Genomic DNA, 21,883 nt, shown 5'->3' with positions numbered 1-21,883 from the left:
TAGGAGGAGGTGATTGAATATGTAGCGAGGGGGTGAGCTGAAGCAGGGGCAGCAACAGAGAGGCCTGGGGGAAGAGTCAGCTGAAGCTGTGGTGTTGCTGGGGCTCTGCTGAGACCCTGGGACCAGCGTGCGGGGCTCCAGCTGATTGGGGCTTCCGATGACCTCGGGGTGGCCAGCAGCCACATATAGTCTTTAGGGGAAGAGTCAGTTGGAGCTGCAGGGCTGCTGGGGCTTGGCAGGGACCCCAAAATCAGCACACGCAGCTCCAGCTGATGAGCACTGCATGAAAAGGCCAGCCAGGCAGTGAGTGAACACATGTGGGAGGAGAGGATATTAAAGGAGGGGTTTGGGGGGAAGGAGGAGGAGTGAGGGGGGAGAGAGTTATTGGAAAGAGAGATGTCAGTGGGGCAAGCCTGAGGGAGAGAAAGCGATAGGATAGGATAGGATAGGATAGGATAGGATAGGATAGGATAGGATAGGCTTCTGTCGGGCAAGCCTGAGGAAGAGAAGGGGATAAGATATGAGAGGCTTCTGTGGGGCAAGCCTAAGGGAGACAAGGGACAGCAACTGCCCTTTGAGGGCAACCATAATGCTGATGTGGCCCTCAATGAAATTGAGTTTTGACACCCCTGAGTTAGATGATCACAAATCTCCAAATGGCGTTTTTCCAGGCAGGCTTCTCTCTAATAACCAAACACAGCCTCTTTCCCCAGCCCAAACATGTTGGGATTACAATTCCCAATACTCTAAAAGGAACTAAATGGGAAAAAAGGTTTCCAAATTTAGTTTTTAACTAAACCCCACCTGCTGCAACCCATATACTACTGAAAAATAAATGTGTACATTTGTGTCTGGCTTCCTAATTGGATCCAGATTGGATCTTTTTCATCAGCACGTTGCCTCCTGCTGATTCATAGATCTTTCTTTACAACAACAAGAACAACTAACTTGCAGAGTAGTACTGACAAATGTATTCAGAACTATCATTAAATAATATAGGAAATACCAAGCAAACTACATTTGGCAATTGAATTCTGCCAAATCCTCTATTACCTAACCCAATGGGACTTCTTGTTGCACCTTACCAAGTTTTACACATTCTGCTTCAATTTCAGGTCCTGCAGCTTCCAAAATTGCTTTGGAGACACCTGTAAAGATATGAAAAAGGGGAGGAATATGTATGAAAGTAAACAACGAATATCTCTGGTTACAAGAAAATAGTTTAAATTCCTCAGTTATTTCAATGAATCTTCATTTTTCACTGTCACTCATTCATACACATGCAAACAGACTTTTGCATATCCAGATAGCTTTTTGTCTCACCAAGAATGAGCACTCAGCTTATTAGGATGTTCAGAAGATAGTCATTTGAAATTCAATACCTAATTTGGATGTGAAGTTTTCATTGGTCAAATTCACAATGACATCTGTGTTTTCCTTTATAATATCTCCTATCATTGACTGGAAGGTAATGGATCCAATCTGCATTTCATTATTCCCTAAAGCTGAAGTAGAAAGGGATCCAAAGAAACCTGTGATTAAAAAAGAAGCACTATGATTGAGTTATAGCACTGATGAATAGAATAGAATAGAATAGAATAGAATAGAATAGAATAGAATAGAATAGAATAGAATAGAATTCTTTATTGGCCAAGTGTAGTTGGACACACAAGGAATTTGTCTCTGGTGAGTAAGCTTTCAGTGTACATACAAGTAATATTGATAAATCATGATCATAACAACATAAAAATACATTCATCATAAATCATAAAATACAACACTTCATTATAAATCATAAGATGCAACACTTAGTGCTAGTCATAGGATATTAGCTAAGCAACAATAATTCATACTAGGATACTAAATAAAACAATATAAATTGTAAGATACAAGCAACAAAATTACAATCATAAGAAAATAAGGATAGGTAATAGGATAGGTGAGAATAATAGTAATACAGCTTTACTAAATAGTTTGACGGTGCTGGAGGAATTAGTTGTTTAGCAGAGTGATGGCATGGAGGAAAACTGTCCTTGTGTCTAGTTGTTTTGGCATGCAATGCCATATAGTGTCATCCTAAGGGAACAAGTTAAAATAGTTTATGTTCCATCTATATACAGATTCTCAAACAAGACCCATCACTGTTGCATCATCTGCAAACTTCAGTACTTTAACAGAGGGATCTTTTGAGATGGAGTCATTGGTAAATAGAGAGAAGAGAGCACACAGCGGTAGGGGCCCCTGTGCTAATTGTACAGATATCTGTTGTGATTTTTGCCTAGCTTCACTTGCTGTTTCCTGTCTATTATAAAGTGTTGGAATATTCATGAACAGGAAGAGTCATGTGGTAACTCAGTCAGCCAATGTGAAGAAAGTGCTACTGAGTCTGTGCAAAAGAGTATTGAGTTAGGAGCTGGATTTCCAGTCTCATGTTTGTCTCTGGTCTGTCTCTGTAAGAAATCTTCATTAAGCTATGTTGCTGTAAAGAATGGTATTGTAAATATTTTTATATAAATATAAAGTTATTTGAATCAGCTAAATGCAGTCAACTGTGAGAGCTTCTGATTTATTTTTCACCAATTAGAGAAATTAAAATTCTCTAACATAAAGCTTATGATCCACTTAGAGGTCTGGTCAGGCACAGCTGGCTGATTTAGTTTAGTGAGAAGAGTTATCTGGAATTCTGTGCTGAATGCCAAGCTGAAGTCTACAAAAAGGCCCCTTGCATAGGTCTTTGGAGATTCAAGATGTTATAGGATGTAGTACAAAGCCATATTAACAGCACCATCTGCTGAATCTGTTTGCTCAGTAGGCAAATTGCAAGGGGTCTAACGGTGGATCCGTGATGGTTTTCAGGTGGGCCAGCACTAACTTTTCAAAGGTTTTCATAACTATGGATGTCAGAGCAACCGGTCTGTAGTCATTCCGTTCTTTGATGGAGGGTTTTGTTGGCACTGGGATGATAGTAGAGCATTTGAAGCAAGAGGGAACATAGCACATCTCTAGTGATTTATTAAAGATGCGGGTGAAGATGGAAGCCAACTGGTCAGCACAAGCTTTCAAGCAAGAAGGAGTTATCTTGTCTGGGCCTGGTGCTTTTCCAGGCTTTTGTCTGGGAAATAGACCTTGTACATCGTTTTCCCAAGGGGATGGAGTCAGTTGTAGGAGGTTTGGCTGTTGCTGGTGTATCTGAGATGGGGATGGTGGAGATAGGTGACAGTGGTTTCCTCTCAAACCTATAGTAAAACACATTCAGGTCATCTGCCAGTTGTCAATTTCCTTCAGCGTGGAGAGGATGCTTGCTGTAACCTGTGATATTTTTTGAGTTTTCCACATATTTGCTGGTTTATTTGTTGAGAACTGATTCCTTAGCTTTTCTGAGTAGCTTCTTTTTGCTGCTCTGATCTCCCTTGTTAATACATTTCTGGCCTGATTGAACAGTATTCTATCTTTCCTGTAGGCTTCTTCTTTGGCATGATGTAGCTGCTTGAGTTTAGCCGTGAACCAAGACTTCTTGTTACTGTATATTTGCAAGTTTCTGGTTGGCACACATGGATCTTCTCAAAAACTAACATATGATGTTACAGTATCTGTGAGTTCATCCAAGTCGGCAGGTATCTTCAAAAATTTTCCAGTCAGTGCAGTCAAAGCAAGTCTGTAGCTTTAGCTTTGCCTTCTCTGTCCAAGACTTCACTGATTTAATTATTGGTTTTATGGTTTTAAGCCTTTGTCTATAAACAGGTACAAGGTGAATCATACAATGATCAAAGTGTCCCACAGCTGCTCGTGGTAAAGACCGATAGGCATTTTTTAGTGTTGTGTAGCAGTGGCCTAAAGTATTCTTGCCATCTAGCAAGACAGTTAATGTGCTCAAAGTATTTTGGTAGCTCTTGGCTTAAGTTAGCACTGTTGAAATCTCCTAACATAATGAGGAGTGAATCAGGATATTTTTCTTCAGCCCACATAATCTGGTCAGCAAGAGTTTGCAATGCTTTATTTGTGCAAGCTTGTGGCGAAATGTACACTGCAAATAGGACAAATGAGGAAAACTCTCGTGGAGAATAAAATGGTTTGCGATTGATTTTGTTTCACTTTTCCTTAGTCTATTCAAAATCCCCTCTCGCTCTTCTCCTTTTCTTTCCATTGCTCCATGAAAGTTCCTTCTTCCTGTATTAGAATCTCTTCTTCGTTTGTAAAGGGGGGGGGGAGAAGTCACAGAAAGCTGCCCATTAAAAAAACATTTCCTGATGCTTAACAATTGGTCTCTTGAATATGAAATTCGAAGTGAATCACAGCAAATAATAGAAAATAACAAAACTATCAGAGAGCATTTCACCAAGGCTGACATTGGCACCGCCATCTTCATGATATCCATGGACTGAGCACTATCCCCCCATTCCTTGTAAAATATAAATACCTATTTCAAGAGCTAGTAAAAAAAAATCATTTTTTTTTTCTCTCAGCCTAACTCACCTCACAGGACTGTTGTTGTTGAGAAAAGAGGAGGAGTTTGCCTCCTTGAGAAATTTGTAAAAATAATAAAGGCAGGATACAAATAAATAAATAAATCATACTAAGCTATGATTCAGAAACAACAATGGCTGTATTTGTACAGTGCATTAACTACCCAAACCAACCAAATCATGCTATGGCTTCGCACATGAGGTCATGGCCATTCTGAAAGAAAGTATAAAACAGAAGATCTCCAGCCTTTCCGGCTTTGCAGACTGGCGGAGGGAGAGGGAATGACTATATGTGAGGGATGGGCGCATGAGCGCATGCGCTTACCTGCCACTTCCATGGCCCGGTTCCAAACGGGCCAAGGCCCAGTAGTGGGCCATGGGCCGGAGGTTGAGGACCCCTGGTATAAAACATATTCTGAAAATGTAGTCCCTCCATTCTTCTAGTAGCTATTACTGATATTATTTAAAGGAAGGCTTGTTCACATATAACTCATGTTACATCCCAGTTGGAACTAATATAGTTCTGGAACTCATAATAAGAAAAAGGTGGAGAAAGAAGAAAAGTCCGTCCAACTGAGCCCACGCATTACCTGCCATTTCTTCACTGCTCGGTGGCGCAGCCTGGAGAATACCATCAATCCCAGATCGAAAAACCTCTGTAAATGCCTAGGGGGGAAAGTTATTCACATGTTTCCAAAACTCTGCAAAAAGGGAACAATAACACCATGGAACCATTCTTACAAAAACTGAATAATGTCACTGGGGGCAACAGACTCACAAATATGGGGGTCATGAGGGACAATGTCATTGGACGCCCCTTGATAGAATGAGTGTTTCTACTAAAAATAGGTGCATCCAACAGCTTCAATAAAATACAACAGCTTCCTGAATAGGGGGAAGCCAGCAAGCTGTTAACTCTATATTTTTACTACAATTTACTAACATTATGGCAAAATTGCTTCACCCACCCTGCCACCACCCCGCCAAAACCATGGGGCTGTGGGTAACTGCTTGATTTGACTGTCCTGAAAGATAGGACAGTCATCTATCATCTTTGAGCAGCACAGATGATTGAATGGAAAAATAAAAATACAGCCAAATAGGATCAGAGTGATATGTCCACAATTCCATAGAATGCTTAAACATCGTTAATGGGATAAGCCACATTTGACTGGATTTGAACATACTATGTCACAACCCCTAACAAAACAAAACATTAAGTTTGGTAAGAGAGCCAGTTTGGTGTAATGGCTATAAACCAGGAGACCATCAGTTCAACTCTCATCTTAGTCATGAAAAACCAACCTGGTTATTTTGGGCCAGTCTCTCTCTCTCTCTCAGCCCAACCAACCTTACAGGGTTGTTGCCGTAGGGAAAATAGTACTAGGAAGGTTTATTGGGTATTTGCTGCCTTATTTGTAAAAATAATAAAGGTGGATAAAAACAAACGAGCGAATGAATAAATTTAGCCAAAATCAAGCAAATCACATTGTAGTTTCGAAAGATATGTGGACTACCTTTGAATGTATCTGGGGAAGCAGATGCCCATCCAGCAATCCAACTTTGCTGCTGCTGTTTTTTTAATTATTAGCAGGACATTTACAATTATTTTCCCAAGGTAAAGTTTGAGATTTCGTAAAAACAAACGGCAATTTCTTATTTGGAAGAAAAGTAACATTACCTTTATATTGTCTTTATCTTTTGGATGTAGGAGAATGTGAACTTTCTGAAGGGACTTGAAATTCTTCTTTCTACTAAACGTAAGTATTTCCTTAAACATACATTTAGCCACCTCAGAATTTGGAAAATTAAAACCTCCAGTCCCAATGGCTGGGAATGAGATAGACTTTAATGATAACATTTCAGTCCTCTCCAGACATTTCCTCATAATATTTTGAAGTTTCTGTAAAATATAAAGCAATATTTCACGATCATGCTTTAAAAGGCCCAATATTAAGACAAGTCTTAATTTAGGAACCAGAATAGACAAGAGATGTGCACAGATCAACTTCATTCACACATAAAGACAGGGATATGAAAAACATGAAGAGCTACATCCAACTTCAACTCAGCATATTCAATTGCATCAAAACTATGACTCTGGTGTTGAAGAATGGTTTACAAAGAAACACCTCTTTTTTTTTTTTTTTTTAGTAAGAGGACATAATGTATGTATTCTGATATCAGCCCATCAGCGGATAAGCCAACCCTCAAAAATTTTAACCAAAGCACAATGGAAAATATCCTGCTAATGGATAAGCTGTTCCAATTTATCATGGTATTTTAGTTAAAAATTCAGGGGTCAGCTTATATACAGATGGGTTTATTCACAAGTATATACGGGTAATTTAAAAACTATGATGATATATCCTTGTAGATAAACCATCTGCAGATAAACTCATATTAGCACCCAAAATTCTTAGCTTATCTTCAAGTATATAAAGTAAACGGAAATAAGATGGACAATTTAACATGCATGCTTTGTAACTTTAGTACAAACTGACACACAAAGACTGATATTAAAACCAAAACCAATAACAGAGCTATTGAGAATGCCCAGGAAAGTATTGGCAAAGCTCAAGAAACTGCCTTGAATATTGCCAAAGAGCATAAAAGGAAGTATCGGCTTCCACTATTCTTTAACTTGAATTGTTAATTTCATTTAGAGACACAAGATTATAAACAATGGTCATCAACAATCCTTCTTGTTGACTCATGAACATTATATTCCAAGACAATTACAGCAAACAAGGAAGCAAAATGAACCAGTACCTTGATTGCATTCCCTTTTCCTGCATCCCATTGTGGAACTATAATGTGGAACAAAACACAGCCAAGATTATGCCCGTGGGTTGGAATTACACAGTTGTCTAGGGCTCCTTGATTTTGGACCACTTGATCAAACTCATCTTGAAGCTCAACTCCAGCTTTCTGCAGCACAGCTTTTGAAAGTGGGCCTACGCCAAGCTTTAGATCCTCACCAATAGTGCTTACGATAACATCTGTCTGGAATCAAAGCCACGTTCAAATTACTTCCAAGAAGATTTTATGTATTACAAGATTAACTGACTAGGAGTTAAGTATGTGTATCACAGAGTATTCTTTGACCCATGATGCTGTTATTAAGGTAACATAGGGAGAAAACAGACCTTAAACAAATGAGACATCTTTGATCCACTGGAGACTCCAGCAGGGAATGGAAACAGTATGGGGAAAAGATTGCTAATTTCTTGCAACTCCATCGCCAATGACTCATATCATAATGAATTAGTTCCCAATTTGGCATGGATTATTAATTCAAAAGGTTGGACGAATGGCAGAGAAATCATTAGTGCTTCCTTCCATTATCAAAGTTTAAGCATGCCTTTTCCATTAACACCCAACGATGCTTTTTCATGAGACAACTGGACTTTTTTGTTTTTGAAGACAAGAAAGTCACATTTTAGACAGAGGGGACCGCTATTTTGAAACAGGGGTCAAAGAGGCCATCTGTATCAAAATTGAACAGTCCTCTCTCAACAGAGAGGGAGGGATCCAACATCATATATCTTCAGTCTACAACACAGTCCTTTCAACAGTTCCAAGAAGGCCCCACACCCATTTGCACCACTCAGGTGACCATGATGAGAAAGATAAACTTCCAGGTGACATCAAGAATGCAAATGACCAGCTGTTTGCCAGTATAAATCCTCTCATTCCCCACCATCCAGTCAGAGCTGAAAAAGCTTCTTGGATGAGAAGCGAAATGTCTTCAAAGAAAAACAAAAAAATCCAGTTGCCTCATGAAAAAGCATCTTTGGGACATGTATGACCTGGATGACATAGAATCGCTATAGAAAATCATAGTGAAAATGTATCTACTTTTCCCCTTTGATTGCCTTTTTGCTAAACAGTAAGATACCATACATTAATATCTTATTATTTTTACTTTTTCCTCCCATAAACATTCCTTAATGAAAAAGGGATAGAATCTACTAATTGCAATAATCAGAAAACACTCTAGAATTACAAAGATGATGACCCATTCAGATTCAAGCATTATACTGAAATAACATTAACACTGCTTTGTAATAGGGCTCCAATGACATTCTACAAATTATAACTCCTATTCTTGCTACTTAGCATCTCAACAAATATTGTAGAGAATTTGTAACAGGAATAGCAGTTCCTGTTACAAGAATAGAAGAATTTCCATTAACAGAACCCACGAAATAGAGCATGGAAATTCAGTTCATATCCTTTGCCCGGATGTGAAAAGTAGAATTTTCTACTATTCATGCAGCACATCCCTGGTTCAGAGTCTTCTCTCCAAAGGCAAGAGCTTTTAAAGTTGTCAAAACTAAAAGACTATTCCAATCTTCTCCAAGATGTGCAATTAATTCTAATCTAACACAACAAATCCATCTGGGCATTGGAGAAGACGATATTCAGATGCAATTTTGTTTTAAGATTTCTCCTTCAATGTATCAAAATATCAGCATTTTAGAAGCATAATATAAATGGCTCTAAATGAATAAAAATATGTTTTAGCTGTATTGAAGATAATTTAAGTTCCTCTGCTAATATAAATACTTACCGTAGCATCTTCGATGCCTTTTTCTTCTAGGATAAGTTTCAGACCTTCATGAGAAGTCACTACAAGATCGTCTTTACTCTCCATAAGTTGACTGTTTGATCGAGAAGACAGTGATGTGGGCTGGGGTGGTCCACTTTTAAACACTTCGCGTAAAGCATCAGAAAAAGCCTGAACTGTTTTGGGGGTCATATCTACCAGGCAAATCTGTTTCAGGCTGCTGTTCTCAGAAAATTCTTCTAAGGTTTCCTTAATGGCTGTTAAAATGGAATGAGTGCACTCTTTTATTGGGAATCCAAAAATCCCAGAGCTTATGGCAGGGATAGCTATGGAGCGATGACTGAATTTTTCTGCCAGTTTTAAGCTTTCCCTTACAGCTTTCTTTAATAGTTGTATACAGTTTTCTTTGTCGCCACTGGTCCATCTTGGCCCAACAGCATGAATCACCTGTTTACACGGCAAGTTCCAAGCTCCTGTGATTACTGCACAGCCAGGCTTCAGCTCTCCATGTTTCTGTATGAGACCATCACATTCATCTTGCAACTGTGGGCCAGCCGCTTTTAGCAAAGCATTGGCAAGGCCACCAATGTGCTTCAGTGCTTCATTTGATGCGTTGACCACAACATCAGCTTGATAACGGGTCAGATCTCCCATACAGACCTGTATCACCACACCATTTTTTAAGTCTATCTTGGTTTGAAGGTGTTGTGGAGTTTCCACAGAACCTCCGTTTTTCTCATCTTCTCTTTGCAATCTGATCAAACAGCTGAATTCTGTTTTCACTTGGTTAACATAGTAACGTTCTTGGTTTTTGAAAAAGTCTTTCACTCCAGGTTTATCAAACACTACATTCACAGAGTGCAGTGAAGACAGCATTTGTTGTACCATCACTGCTGCCTCTGTCACTTCTACTTTGGGTCCACTCAAGACAATGTTCTTCTGTTTTGGCATGAGTCCAAAATTAATTATCAGGCCTTTCTGGTTCAAATCACACCAAACCTTCTGTTTTTCCTCCTCTATAAACTGCACCATAGCCACTGACCTGGCAGGAATTACTGTTTGTGTGAGGGTGTTTCTTTCAACAAAATCAGAAAGTTGTTGGTAGACATCTGCTACAACTTTTGTATAACCAGCCACAATAATTTTAGCATCTCCATCCAAATCAATCCAGTCCTCAATTATTACACTTTCTTCAACAGAATTATTTAGCTTCTGAAGATGCTTAATTAGTTCTTTCCATTGCTTTCTATGGATGAGTTCCTGGTCCTTCAATGTAATGCATTCATGATTCAAACATTTCTTTATTTGTTCCTCTGCTTTTAAGAGGCCTTCAGGAGAATATCCTACCAAAGCTATAGAATCATGTGTAAGTTCATAGACGGCATTAATTTTATTTTCCGTAAACAGGCTCCATGACAATTTAACAGGGTCTGCCCTTTGTAGGAATTGAAAAATAGAAGGATGAATATTGACATTTTTCTCCACTATCCTGAACATCTTCTCTAGTAAGTCACTTTTCATTTTGTAAACCTCTGTAAGTATCCCATTCAGTTGCAACTGCTTTGCTGAAGCATCATAACTCCATTTCAGCCCAGTGTTTTCCTCACTGATATTCTCTTGTAGCAAGATATGCTGCAAAAGTTTATACTTTACAGGGGAAATTGACAACGTTTGCTGTAATGTTTGCCTGGCTATTTCAGCATCCTTGGTCAAATGTTCTATATATTCCCTCAACTCTTTCTCCACACTACCCACAGTGAATGCAAAACCAGCTAGAGTAACACAATTTTTGGAGTCGTCCGGCACAGCCAATACATTTTTTAACAAATTGCTTTCAAGGATCTCCCATGCTTCTGGAATGATTTTGCATTTAACTGTCTTGAACTTTGACAGGATGCATGCAAACTCCTCAGAAACTTTATCTTTCCAAGACCTAGCCAGTTCTTTTATGGACTTTCCTTGCTTAGCTACGATAGCTGAGGGAGACAGTACGAGTTCTGGTTGCTCACAAGTTGCCTGGGGCCATATTACTTCACAGAAACAATTGGCCATTTCTTTCTCTATTTCTTGGATTAATTTATACTTTCCTTGTAGAAATTGCCATATATAAGGATCTAAAGGGACACTGATTGATTCCGGCATCTTGATTTGTGGCTTCTCCTTTCCATACAAAACTGTATTCAATGAACTGTAGAATGGATAAACCAGGACTGACTGGCCATTTAATGAGTGCTGCTTTTTCAATGCTGTCAGGGCAGCTATAAACAAACAAACAAAAACAGAATATACTGAGAATTTGAATCAGAAGTTGCAATAGAAATAGATACAATTCAGATACCATGCAGTGAACATGTACAGTACTTAAAAAACAAACATAATTTTCAAATTTCTTGGAACACAGCTTCTAAAAACCAATTAAGAATTTTTCAGCATTTTTTTTAAATCCATTATTATTCATGTGCTCAATGCTGATATGCTGTATTTGTCATAATAAACTACATCTTTCTACCAACATTTGTAAGTTTAAATATTTCTCCATACATTTTCTCTTTATTCACAATCATCTACTTGTCCTAGTTTTTAGCCATTTATGCATCGCTTGCAATCATTCATTCCATTTTCCTATCAAACACAACTATGTGATATATCTTTCATGGATTAATTAAGTCACAAGTATTCCTTATATTTCATTCACATCATACATATTTGCTTCATTCTCTGATCAAAACTGAACCATTAATTAAATGTATTATGGCTGCCTACTCTGGGCAATTCACAAAATTCGAATATAGAATTAAAAAAGTTTAAACATAAAATAAAACTGGACAGTCCAGACTACCAATTAACCATCACAATAAAATATGATGGACCTCCTACTAACCTAGGTCTGTGAATATTTATGCTTATTTCCGTCATGTATCATTCACACTCACTTTACTTTCATCACATAATACTCTTATATCTTTGAGCTAACAACTTTCAACTCCATCTCTGCAATAAATGTTCCATAATTCAAGCACATTTCTTTATGCTGCAAACCACATCCAGGGAGTAAAGCAATAAATGCACATTGTCTGTCTCACAAGCTCCAATCTTTGTCCTGTGATGTAATAATCAGTTTGGGGCTGCTGCTGCTGCTGTGTCCTCTCTGCTAGTTCTGCCATTTGAAATTCTATTGATGTGCACACATCAAGCCCAATGCTGTTATGTGCCCAAACTTCACTCATCAGTTTTTGACTTCTAGCCAAGCAGTAGCAAACTCCTTTTGTGTAAAAATAGAACAATTACCTTGGGAGTCATCAAATTTAACCAGAGCTGAATCTTCTGTAGGTAACCTCTGAATATCGGACACTTGCCCTCCTCCTTTTTTTGGACTTTCAAAGTAAAGAGTTAGGAATTCGCTGGATGTTGCAGCTGGAATATTCTCAACTTTGATTACATTAGTCAATTCGAGGGGTCTGGCTGTAAGTCTGTACTGCTGGAATCTGCGGTTCTTAGAACATTGCTTAAGAAAATTTGCAGCTGCTAAAAACAGAAATCAGAAGTTCTTAAATATGTGCTTTCCATTTCTGTGCACACATGTGAAAACCGACAAGAGTTTAAAGATTCAGTTATAGGTAGCTTTCAACTAACAAACACAATTGAGCCCAAAATTTATGTTGCTAAGTGAGACAGTTGTGAAGTGAATTTTGCCCCATTTCAATCTTTCTTGCCACAATTATTAAGAGAATCATTGCAGTTGTTAGTAACATGGTTGTTAAACGAATCAGGCTTCCCCATTGATGTTGCTTGTCAGAAGGTTGCAAAAGGTGATAGATCACCTGACCTTGGGACATTTCAGCCGTCATAAATATGAGTCAATAGCCGAGCATCTGAATTTTGATCATGTGACCAAAGGATATTGCAATGGTTGTGTGAAAACCAGTCAGCAGTGTGCTGCAGCTGCCAAAAAGGCCAACACAGCGCTAGGCTGCATTAACAGAGGGACAGAATCAAGATCACGTGAAGTGTTAATACCATTTTATAATGCCTTGGTAAGTCCACACTTGGAATACTGTATCCAGTTTTGGTCACCTCGATGTAAAAAAGATGTTGAGACTGTAGAAAGAGTACAAAGAAGAGCAACAATGATGATCAGGGGACTGGAGGCTAAAGCATATAAGGAACGGTTGCTGGAATTGGGTATGTCTAGTTTAATGAAGAGAAGGATGAGGGGGGACATGATACTAGTGTTCCAATATCTCAGGGGCTGCCACAAAGAAGAGGGAGTCAAGCTATTTTCCAAAGAGTCTGAAGACAGGACAAGAAGCAATGAATGAAAACTAATCAAGGAGAGAAGCAACCTAGAATTAAGGAGAAACTTCCTGACAGTTAAAACAATTAACCAGTGGAACAACCTGCCTCCAGAAGCGGTGAATGCTCCAACACTGCAAGTTTTTAAGAAGAGACCGGACAGCCTTTGTCTGAAATGGTATAGAGTTTCCTGCCTAAGCAGGGGGTTGGACTAGATGACCTCCAAGGTCCCTTCCAACTTTATTCTATTATTATTATTTTTATTATTATGTCACTTTTGTAGTGGTTATAACTTCAAATGTCACTAAGTGAACTGTTGTAAGTCAAGTACTATCTGTACGATGTTGCAACAGATCAATGTTCTCTGTATGTTTTATAAACCCTGGCCAATCCCCAAAAGTAGTTAAGCAAATACTGGGTTGTTATTTGGATAGGATACTTCCAGGGAATACCTTGGGTTGATAGTTAAACTGAGAATGGAAAGACATCCTATAAAACAGAAAAAGCAAACCACTTCCATACAGTTGTCAAGAATAGTGCATGGAGGTATCCATGTAGTCATCATTTTGTAGGTGGCCCCCATTCTCCCAGCATTGACAATATCTGGGAAGACATGTCACTTTCACCCAGGAATTGTGTAGATTAAAAGCAACCTGCATGTTTAGAGTCAGAGCTTTTGTATGGAACTGAATGCTCTTTTGAGAAAAAGGGTGGAGAGGTTAATCAAATAAATTAGCAGATAGTATAGGTACTCCTCAGCTTAGAACCATTATAAAGCCTTCCCATTATGGTAGTAAGTCATGACTGACCCAATTTTACAATCCTTTTTGTTATGGTCATTAAGAGAATCATCCTGATTGTCAAGTGATTGCTGCAGTTGTTAAACAAATGCTGCAGGCATTAAGCAAACCCATTGTTCACTATGAAGCATTTTTGCAGAAAATCAAAAGTAAAAGTTGATTTTCAGCAAAAATGTCATAAATTGCGATCACGTAACCATGGGATACTGCAATGGAGGCCACTTGTCCAAAATACAATCATGTGACTACAGCGGGCCCTTAGCTGGCAGAATTTTGATCCCAGGTCATAGACCAAGGACTCCCAGTACAGTGGAACTGGAAAACAGTAGTGATGAATAGTTATCTCCCTAATTATGCATTTCTTTTAAAAGAGGGAGGAAGAGCATCTGGCATTAATTCTTCTCCTTTAGAATTAGAATGGTGAATCAGCTAGTAGGTAGTTTTCTGGCATAAAAAGGTCGTTCCTATTTTCTTATCTACCTATGACAGTGTTTCTCAACCTTGACCATTTTAAGGCATGTGGACTTCAACTCCCAGAATTCCACAACCAGCAATGCAAGTTACCGTTAACACTTTCCTTTAGCCATCACTCACATGGCTTAGCAATGTAAAAAGAATCAAGAACATAGGGAAAAAAATGGTTAGTAGTGGTGGAAGTTAAAGACAAAAAAAATTAAGGGACAGATCTGAGAAAAAATTATAAGGGCTATGGTGCTCCTGTTAAACAGGAGCACTAAGTCTGGTCCAGCACAGACAAAGAGGCAGAGTCCAACTCTCTCTGAGTCACGTGTTTATTCAGTTCTGGACAAAGGTCAGTCCTCCTATAAGGCTGGAAAGACCCTGAACAACTTCTTCAGCATGCTTTTAGAGTAGAATAGACTAGAGCTGGAAGGGACCTTGGAGGTCTTCTAGTCCAGCTCAAGCAGGAGAACCTATACCATCTCAGACAGGTGGTTGTCTAGTCTCTTCTTAAACATTTCCAGTGATGGAGCGCCCACGATTTCTGGAGGCAAGCTGTTCCACTGGTTGACTGTCCTCACTGTCAGGAAGTTTCTCCTTAATTCCAGGTTGCTTCTCTCTTCGATCAATTTCCAACCATTGTTTCTCGTCCTTCCCTCTGGTGCTCTGTTGAACAACATGATCCGCTCATTCTTGTGGCAGTCCCTCAGATACTGGAACACTGTTATCATGTCTGCCCTATTTCTTCTTTTTAGACTAGCCAAACTCAAGTCCCTCAGCCATTCTTTGTATGGTTTAGTCTCCAGACCTTGGATCATCTTAGTTTCTCTTCTCTGAATTTTTTCCAAACTCTCAACATCTTTTTTGTAATATGGTGACCAAAACTGGCTGCAGTATTTCAGGTGTGGTCTTATTAGGGTTTTATAAAGTGGAACTAATACTTGATTCTATGCCTCTGTTTATACAACCTAGGATTGTATTAGCATTTTTGGTTGCTGCTGCACACTGCTGGCTTATAGTTATTGTCCACTAGGACTCCAAGCTCCCTCTCACAGTTACTGTTTTTAAGCCAGGTCTCACCCAATTTATACTTTTTACTTTTGTGCTTGGATCCATAAGCAGGAAACACAGCTGATTAACAGCAGATAAAGAAAGTATTAAAATATCCATGCCCATTTTTAGCAAGTTTTATTTAAGACCTTTTGTGGTTTCCCTATCATCCTTTCCCACACTCAGGATACATGTCCTTTATTTCAGCCATTTCAATATAGGAATCAGAATCCTGATCAACAACTCTCATAGATTTGTGGGGTACAAGTTCTTGTGACCTCCCAAATGACTATAGGTGACAGGGACTGAAGTCCAACGTATCAGAAACATACTCGACTAGGAAATGGTATCGTACACCATAAGATTCTCCAAATATTAAACATCTGAGCAATGAGCTTAGAGATCTTACCAGTGCTTTGCTGAAAGGTTATCACTGCAGCCTTCTTCTCATTTATCTGTTCAATATGGAAGGTACTATCTCCCGAAAGAGCATTGATGTTATCTACCAGTTGCGTTAATGTGTCCGGGTGGATATTTTCTTCAACATTTTCAAGGACTACTTGTGAAGATGTTTGAGGATAGTCAAGAATATCCTTCTCAGAATGTGGAGCTTCCTCAGCTGGCCCACTTCTTAGGGTATCATTCTGTGTCTGGCAGTCTTGCACTTCTAATTTTTTAAAAAAGAGGAATAAATAAAAAGATTCAGCTGCGCAGGATTGGCTTATATTTTTAAATTACTTAAATATACTAGGGAGCAGTTTGGAACAGTGGCTAAGTGGCTGGCCCAGAAACCAGCAAAGACTGTGACTTCTAGTTCTCCCTTAGGCGTGAAAGCTGACTCGGTGATTTTGGGCCAATCCCTTTTTCTCAGCCCAGCCCACCACAGATGATTGCTGTGGGGGCAAAAGAATTAGGCATGTTTGCTGTCCTGAACTATGTCTAAAAAGGCAGCATGAAAAAATTAATATCACACTACTTTAAAATTATATTCACTTTACTGAAGTTACATTTATTTTTATTTTTAAATGCCAGGGTATTCTTTTTCAAACATCCCAGCTTAATTATCATAATTCAGTATTGACATAGGAGATTTTAACTCAATTCTACCCATACTTACTGGCAACTAAAAAGCTGTATCTACAGCAGTCCACAGTGATTCATCAAACTAAATGTTGAATTTATTGAATCTCCTGTAAAGCAACTCAAGCCAGTGGCTGCACACACATTTTGAAGTAGAAAAATTCTAAAGGTTGGGAAAGGACCTTCCTTTTCTCTTACATCTTTCACCATCGCTGGGAAATTATATATGCTAATATTCTGAATGGGCCATTTTTCTCTATAGTCACTTTATGCATACTGCATTCTAGTAGTATGAACTATGAATCTGTCGCACTTTTCTTGCTTTCTTCTTTATGCCAACAAGCTCCAAACAACAAAACTCAGAAAAATTAGAACCTCTGAGTTACTGTTTTCTATACTTTTCAAAGTCTAGAACACTGTAAATCATCTGCCCTGGTAGATTATCTGCTCCTTATACAAATATGGAACTGGCATGTAAAAACCAAGGACCTGTTTCATCAGCAACTGCTTCCATCTCCAAAATTTCCCTTGGTACCAAAGTAAAATTGTCTCAATGTTTAAAACTTTGATTTACCCTTCTCTTTTGCTTGGCCTTCTTCTTTCAGAGCCTAGAAATAAAAAGAGGAGGGGAACATTAGCATGAGAATGTACTGCCTGGAACTTCTGTTGATCTCTCTTCAAAGGTATGAAATCTATGAGGTTAATGTTACCTTCCCAGGAATTATTTCCTCCTTAGCTGCATTATCTTTCTCTGGGTCTGTTGCTTCATACAGGGAGACTTCCAGCTTTACTGTTCCTCTTCCTGTCACATCAAACTCATGGATCTTCTGGGAGAGAACTCTTTGCCTCACTGTGTCACAAAAATACATTACATGAATCATTATGTAGCAGGAGTAGGGTGAGCTGAAGAGGCAGTTCGGGGAGATGCCTGGGGGAAAAGTCAGTGAGGGGGCAGAGAAGAGTGGAGGCTCTGCTGAGGCCCAGGATGTGGGGGATAAGCCTGGGAAAGAGGATGATAGGGAGGAATGGAAAAGGCTTCTATAGGGGAAGCCTGAGGGCGAGAAGGGGATAGAAGAGGAGAGGCTTCTGTGGGGCAAGCCTGGGGGGGGGGGGAGAGAGAGAGGGAGAGAGAACACAAACTGACCAGCCACCTGAATACTTTCCCTGCACTTGACCTGTCTGCTGAGAGACTGACCCCCACCTCATCATCTGTTCCAGCCAAGCAGAAGTGCCTAAGTGAGGTACCATTGTGGACGGTAGCCATACAAAGAGGGCCAGGAGAACCCAGACTCCAGCGCCCTTTGGGGGTAGCGCTACAATTAGAATATTTATACTTACAAAAACAGAGAGGCAGCAAATGGAACCTTTGTGCTATCACGCTTAACATTGGCTAGTTCAGCAATCCTTTCTCTCCCTAGCTTTCCTACATCAATAAAACTAAGAGGTACATTTTTAATCTAGGGCTAGCATTTTGTTTAATAAATATTAGGCTTGATGAGGATGGTACTTCCAGATCTGGACTTAAAAAAAAACCTGTTCAATGCCAAAGGGTAGTAATCTTTAGATCTCGTGATCAGCATTCCAAAATGTGGGGATCTGAAGATAAAAGTTTTCAAACTGCTTTGGAGAGATTGGGGAGTAGAAGAGTGGAAAGGCCCGTGAGGAAGGCAAATAAGCGACTTTTTCCACTAAAAGCTTAATTTCCGTTACAACTTTTGCAGCAATCCGATACGTAATAGGAAGAACCGTGTTTAACGCAGCAAAACCGACACTGCGATCCTGAAAACCAGAATTCCAGCCTCCCCTTCTTACTCACGTCGTACTTAAAACCGTCGCTCCTACAGCGAACAAGAAAAAAGGGGGGGGAGTGAAAATTCCCAAGCAACCCCAACGGGAGAGAATAAGACGCCTCCTTTACCTTCCTCCTGGGCAAAGCAAACCAAGATCTGCCCCCCTTGCTTCTGGATCTCGCATTCTCCACCTCCCGATTTTTTCCGGCTTTGAAAGTAGCGGAGGATTTTATTTCTCAAAATTTTGGGGGGATCGGGGCTCCCCCAGGTTCCCTGCACCAGCACAGGAAAGGGGCACATCCTTGCTCTCTCTGCCATCTTTCGGGATAGCGGAAAAACTCTTCTAATCAGCCTGACCGTGTAGCATTTTCACTTTCGTTTCCCGCTACAGGCGATTCCCTGAGTTTCTTTATTTATCACGTGGTCTTCGTCAAACGGAAGTGACAAGAATCGCCTTTTGTGGATCGTGTTTCTTTCGAGCGCTGTCCTCGCCCGTTTTCGCTTTTTCTTCCAAAACAGGTTTTGCAAGTCTGTGAGAATTTTCCTGTCTTTGACATTTGGGTGGTTTGAAAAAAGCTTTTTTTAAAAAAAAAAATTGCGCAGGCGCATAGATTCAAAGAAAACTGCTACGTTTTATCTTTAATTTCTATCTCCCTTGCTTGTTTCGAATCCTCCGCCTTCTCTTTATTTCCTCCTTGTTAATGCTTAGCTCAGAAAATGCTCCATTGCATTCTTCCGTGTTTTGTTTTCCACTCAATCCTGAAATGAAGCAGCAGAAAAAATGCGGGTCAGATGCTGGCTGTGGAATTCTGGGAGTTGAAGTCCACATGCCTTAAAATTGTCAAGGTTGAGAAACACTGACTTAACACAATCAAGTAACACAATCAGTGCTAGTGAGTATGGTGTGCATTATGTTTTTTTTTTTAAAAAAAAAATACAGTTCCTCCTTTTTCTGATTAGAAATAAAAAGTGGCAAAAAAAAAAACCCAACAGTTACTAGGGTCAACTGGTGCATTCCCGGGACTATTATCCCCTCCGAAGGAAGGAAGGCAGGCAGGCCTCAGGTTTCTTCCTATGGTCAGGTCTTTTGAAGATTTGAGGTTTCCATGTATAGACCCTTCCCCAAAGTCCCCATCGGCTGACTTCTGAAGTGCTTGAAAGTTTAAAACTTGGCTCTCGTGCCCGATCTTTCCCAAGCAGGAGAGCCTGCTTACTCACGCATCAAATATTTTTCAATGGGTGGAAGAGACCTCCATCAGTGTTGGACGGGTCCACTGATTCACCCAAAGGAAAGTTATCTTCAGGTTTTCCATGTATATGGCTGCTTTTGATCAAAGGCTTAGGGCAGGGGTAGACAACCTTGGTGCTTTTATGACTCGTGGACTTCAACTCCCAGAACTCTTGAGCCACCTATACTGGCTCAGGAATTCTGGGAGTTGAAGTCCACGAGTCATAAAAGAGCCAAGGTTGCCTACCCCTGGCTTAGGGTCTTAACAATTCTCCCTCTGGAGTCTGTAGTGGTCTGTGAGCTTGGCTGTTTGCTTTCAGATGTTTCATTACTTAACACAGTGTTTCTCAACCTTGACAATTTTAAGGCATGTGGACTTCAACTCCCACAATTCCACAGCCAGCAATGCTGGCTGTGGAATTCTGGGAGTTGAAGTCCACATGCCTTAAAATTGTCAAGGTTGAGAAACACTGACTTAACACAATCAAGTAACACAATCAGTGCTAGTGAGTATGGTGTGCATTATGTTTTTTTTTAAAAAAAATACAGTTCCTCCTTTTTCTGATTAGAAATAAAAAGTGGCAAAAAAAAAAACCCAAGTCATCTCTCAAAACTCACAAATTGGTGAACATTGGGAGGAAACACTGGCAGTCAGCCATTGCAGTGGCCAGAGATATCCCTTAGATTCATGGCATAATAAGCAAAGTACTTTGTGTGGAACATTTTTTTAAGTCCATTGTTTCACTAGGCTACTGGTTATAAATATTTTTTTTAAAAGGTTCAGTAATCAGACAAGGATGAGGGGAAGTTTAGTGGTTCAGTCATTCCCTCTGATCAACTCTTCTGTATGCATCAGGAGCACATGTGAGAAGTGGCAATTCAAAGATGTGCTCTTCCAATAGAGAAAGAACCCACTTTAGTGGTACCCAAAACCTGCCTCACAAAACCCAATGTGGGTTGGGCTTTACACAGGCATGTTTGCCTCCATGGATGCGGGCCTCCTAGAAATGACTGTACAGGGCAGCAACTGGTGATCAAAAGGGGGCGTCAGCAGCTCCATAGACCCCAGATGTTGTCTGAATGGAAGGAAATGCAGCAGAGAAACTGCACTGCTGAACATGTGCTGGGATAAGTGGAAAAGTGCTACTTTTGCAAAAGAGCAGAGAAGCCTGCTTGCAGGTTCACTCCATGCTGGCAGAGTTGAGAACTCAGGATGATGTATCCATTCAGTGCAGCTGACGAAGGATTGCTTGTCCTCAAGTCCCATTCATTTTACATTTCTGATCTTCCCATCCTTTTCACACGGAATTCAGAGAGATATCCATGGCCCTACACCAAAAGAGCCCACCCACACAACTTGTCTTTTTTGGAGGTAATGGATTTAGAATTTCTTAAACCAAAAAAGCCGTTTACTTTATCTGGCAAGCAAATGCTCTAATATGAAGAAAGTGTGTGACCAGGAATCCAAGCCCATTTTCTTCATCTGCCCTGACCATCATTTCCAGAATGGCCTCACCAATGCTTCCAGGATGCTCATTAGTCATAGCCGACTTTAGGGGACAATGCTTATCTCCGTTTCAAGGGCCATTGAATCAGAACTATCTGAAGACATTTTCATGGTTGTGCGGCCAGCATATCACGGAGCGCTGTTACCTTCCCAGTGGTATTTATTTATCTACCTGCATTTGCATGCTTTTGAACTGCTAGGTTGGCAGGAGCTAGACTGAGGATAGGAGCTCACCGTCATGCCATGCTCGGGTCTTGAACTTGGGCTGCCGGCTTTCCAGCTGATAAACCCAGCGTCTTAACTACTGAGCCATCATACTCTAGTCCAGACATGTCAAACACAAGGCCTGGATGTGGCCCCCGAAGCCATCCTGGAAACAGTGAGGGAACAGCCCCCGCTGCCTTGGCCCTGGCCCAGGCCAGCCGGGAGCCAAGGTACAATTTTGTGGTGGCCATCAATGCATTCAGTCTTAGCTCCACAAGGCCATCTAGAAACAGTGAGGGACCAGCCCCTGCTGTGTCGGCCCCACCCCCTGGGTGCATGCTGGGGAGGTATCACCCTTTGTGAGGAATGAAGAAATGGACTATGCCTTGGTGCTTGCCCCGGTCCCACCCTTCTGCCAGAGACCCTCAGATCTGTC

General features: G+C 40.2%; 1 protein-coding gene across 2 annotated transcripts in view; it reads right to left on the bottom strand.

Moving 5' to 3' along the window:
* LOC120299206 (protein mono-ADP-ribosyltransferase PARP14-like) overlaps positions 1 to 19,220 on the bottom strand; it is a 31,405-nt gene extending 12,185 nt beyond the window's left edge. The window contains exons 1-11 of one of the 2 annotated variants that reach the window (XM_039323774.1): positions 18,637 to 19,220; positions 17,429 to 17,568; positions 17,293 to 17,326; positions 16,048 to 16,305; positions 12,325 to 12,561; positions 9,040 to 11,294; positions 7,236 to 7,469; positions 6,145 to 6,366; positions 5,054 to 5,129; positions 1,383 to 1,505; positions 1,086 to 1,148 (exon numbers count right to left, since the gene is read on the bottom strand). In XM_039323774.1, coding sequence (XP_039179708.1) covers positions 1,086 to 1,148; positions 1,383 to 1,505; positions 5,054 to 5,129; positions 6,145 to 6,366; positions 7,236 to 7,469; positions 9,040 to 11,294; positions 12,325 to 12,561; positions 16,048 to 16,305; positions 17,293 to 17,326; positions 17,429 to 17,568; positions 18,637 to 18,826 — 3,832 coding nt within the window. In that variant the 5' untranslated portion in view covers positions 18,827 to 19,220. Of the gene's footprint in view, positions 1 to 1,085; positions 1,149 to 1,382; positions 1,533 to 5,053; positions 5,130 to 6,144; positions 6,367 to 7,235; positions 7,470 to 9,039; positions 11,295 to 12,324; positions 12,562 to 16,047; positions 16,306 to 17,292; positions 17,327 to 17,428; positions 17,569 to 18,636 lie in introns of both variants that reach the window. The other variant, XM_039323773.1, reaches the window with a different exon arrangement.
* Between the last annotated feature and the right edge of the window lie 2,663 nt (positions 19,221 to 21,883).

The sequence above is a fragment of the Crotalus tigris genome, unplaced genomic scaffold, assembly GCF_016545835.1.
Source record: "Crotalus tigris isolate CLP2741 ecotype Arizona unplaced genomic scaffold, ASM1654583v1 scf7180000024282.1769268, whole genome shotgun sequence".
NCBI classification, from domain to species: domain Eukaryota; kingdom Metazoa; phylum Chordata; class Lepidosauria; order Squamata; family Viperidae; genus Crotalus; species Crotalus tigris.
This window is presented reverse-complemented; position numbering and strand designations above follow the sequence as displayed.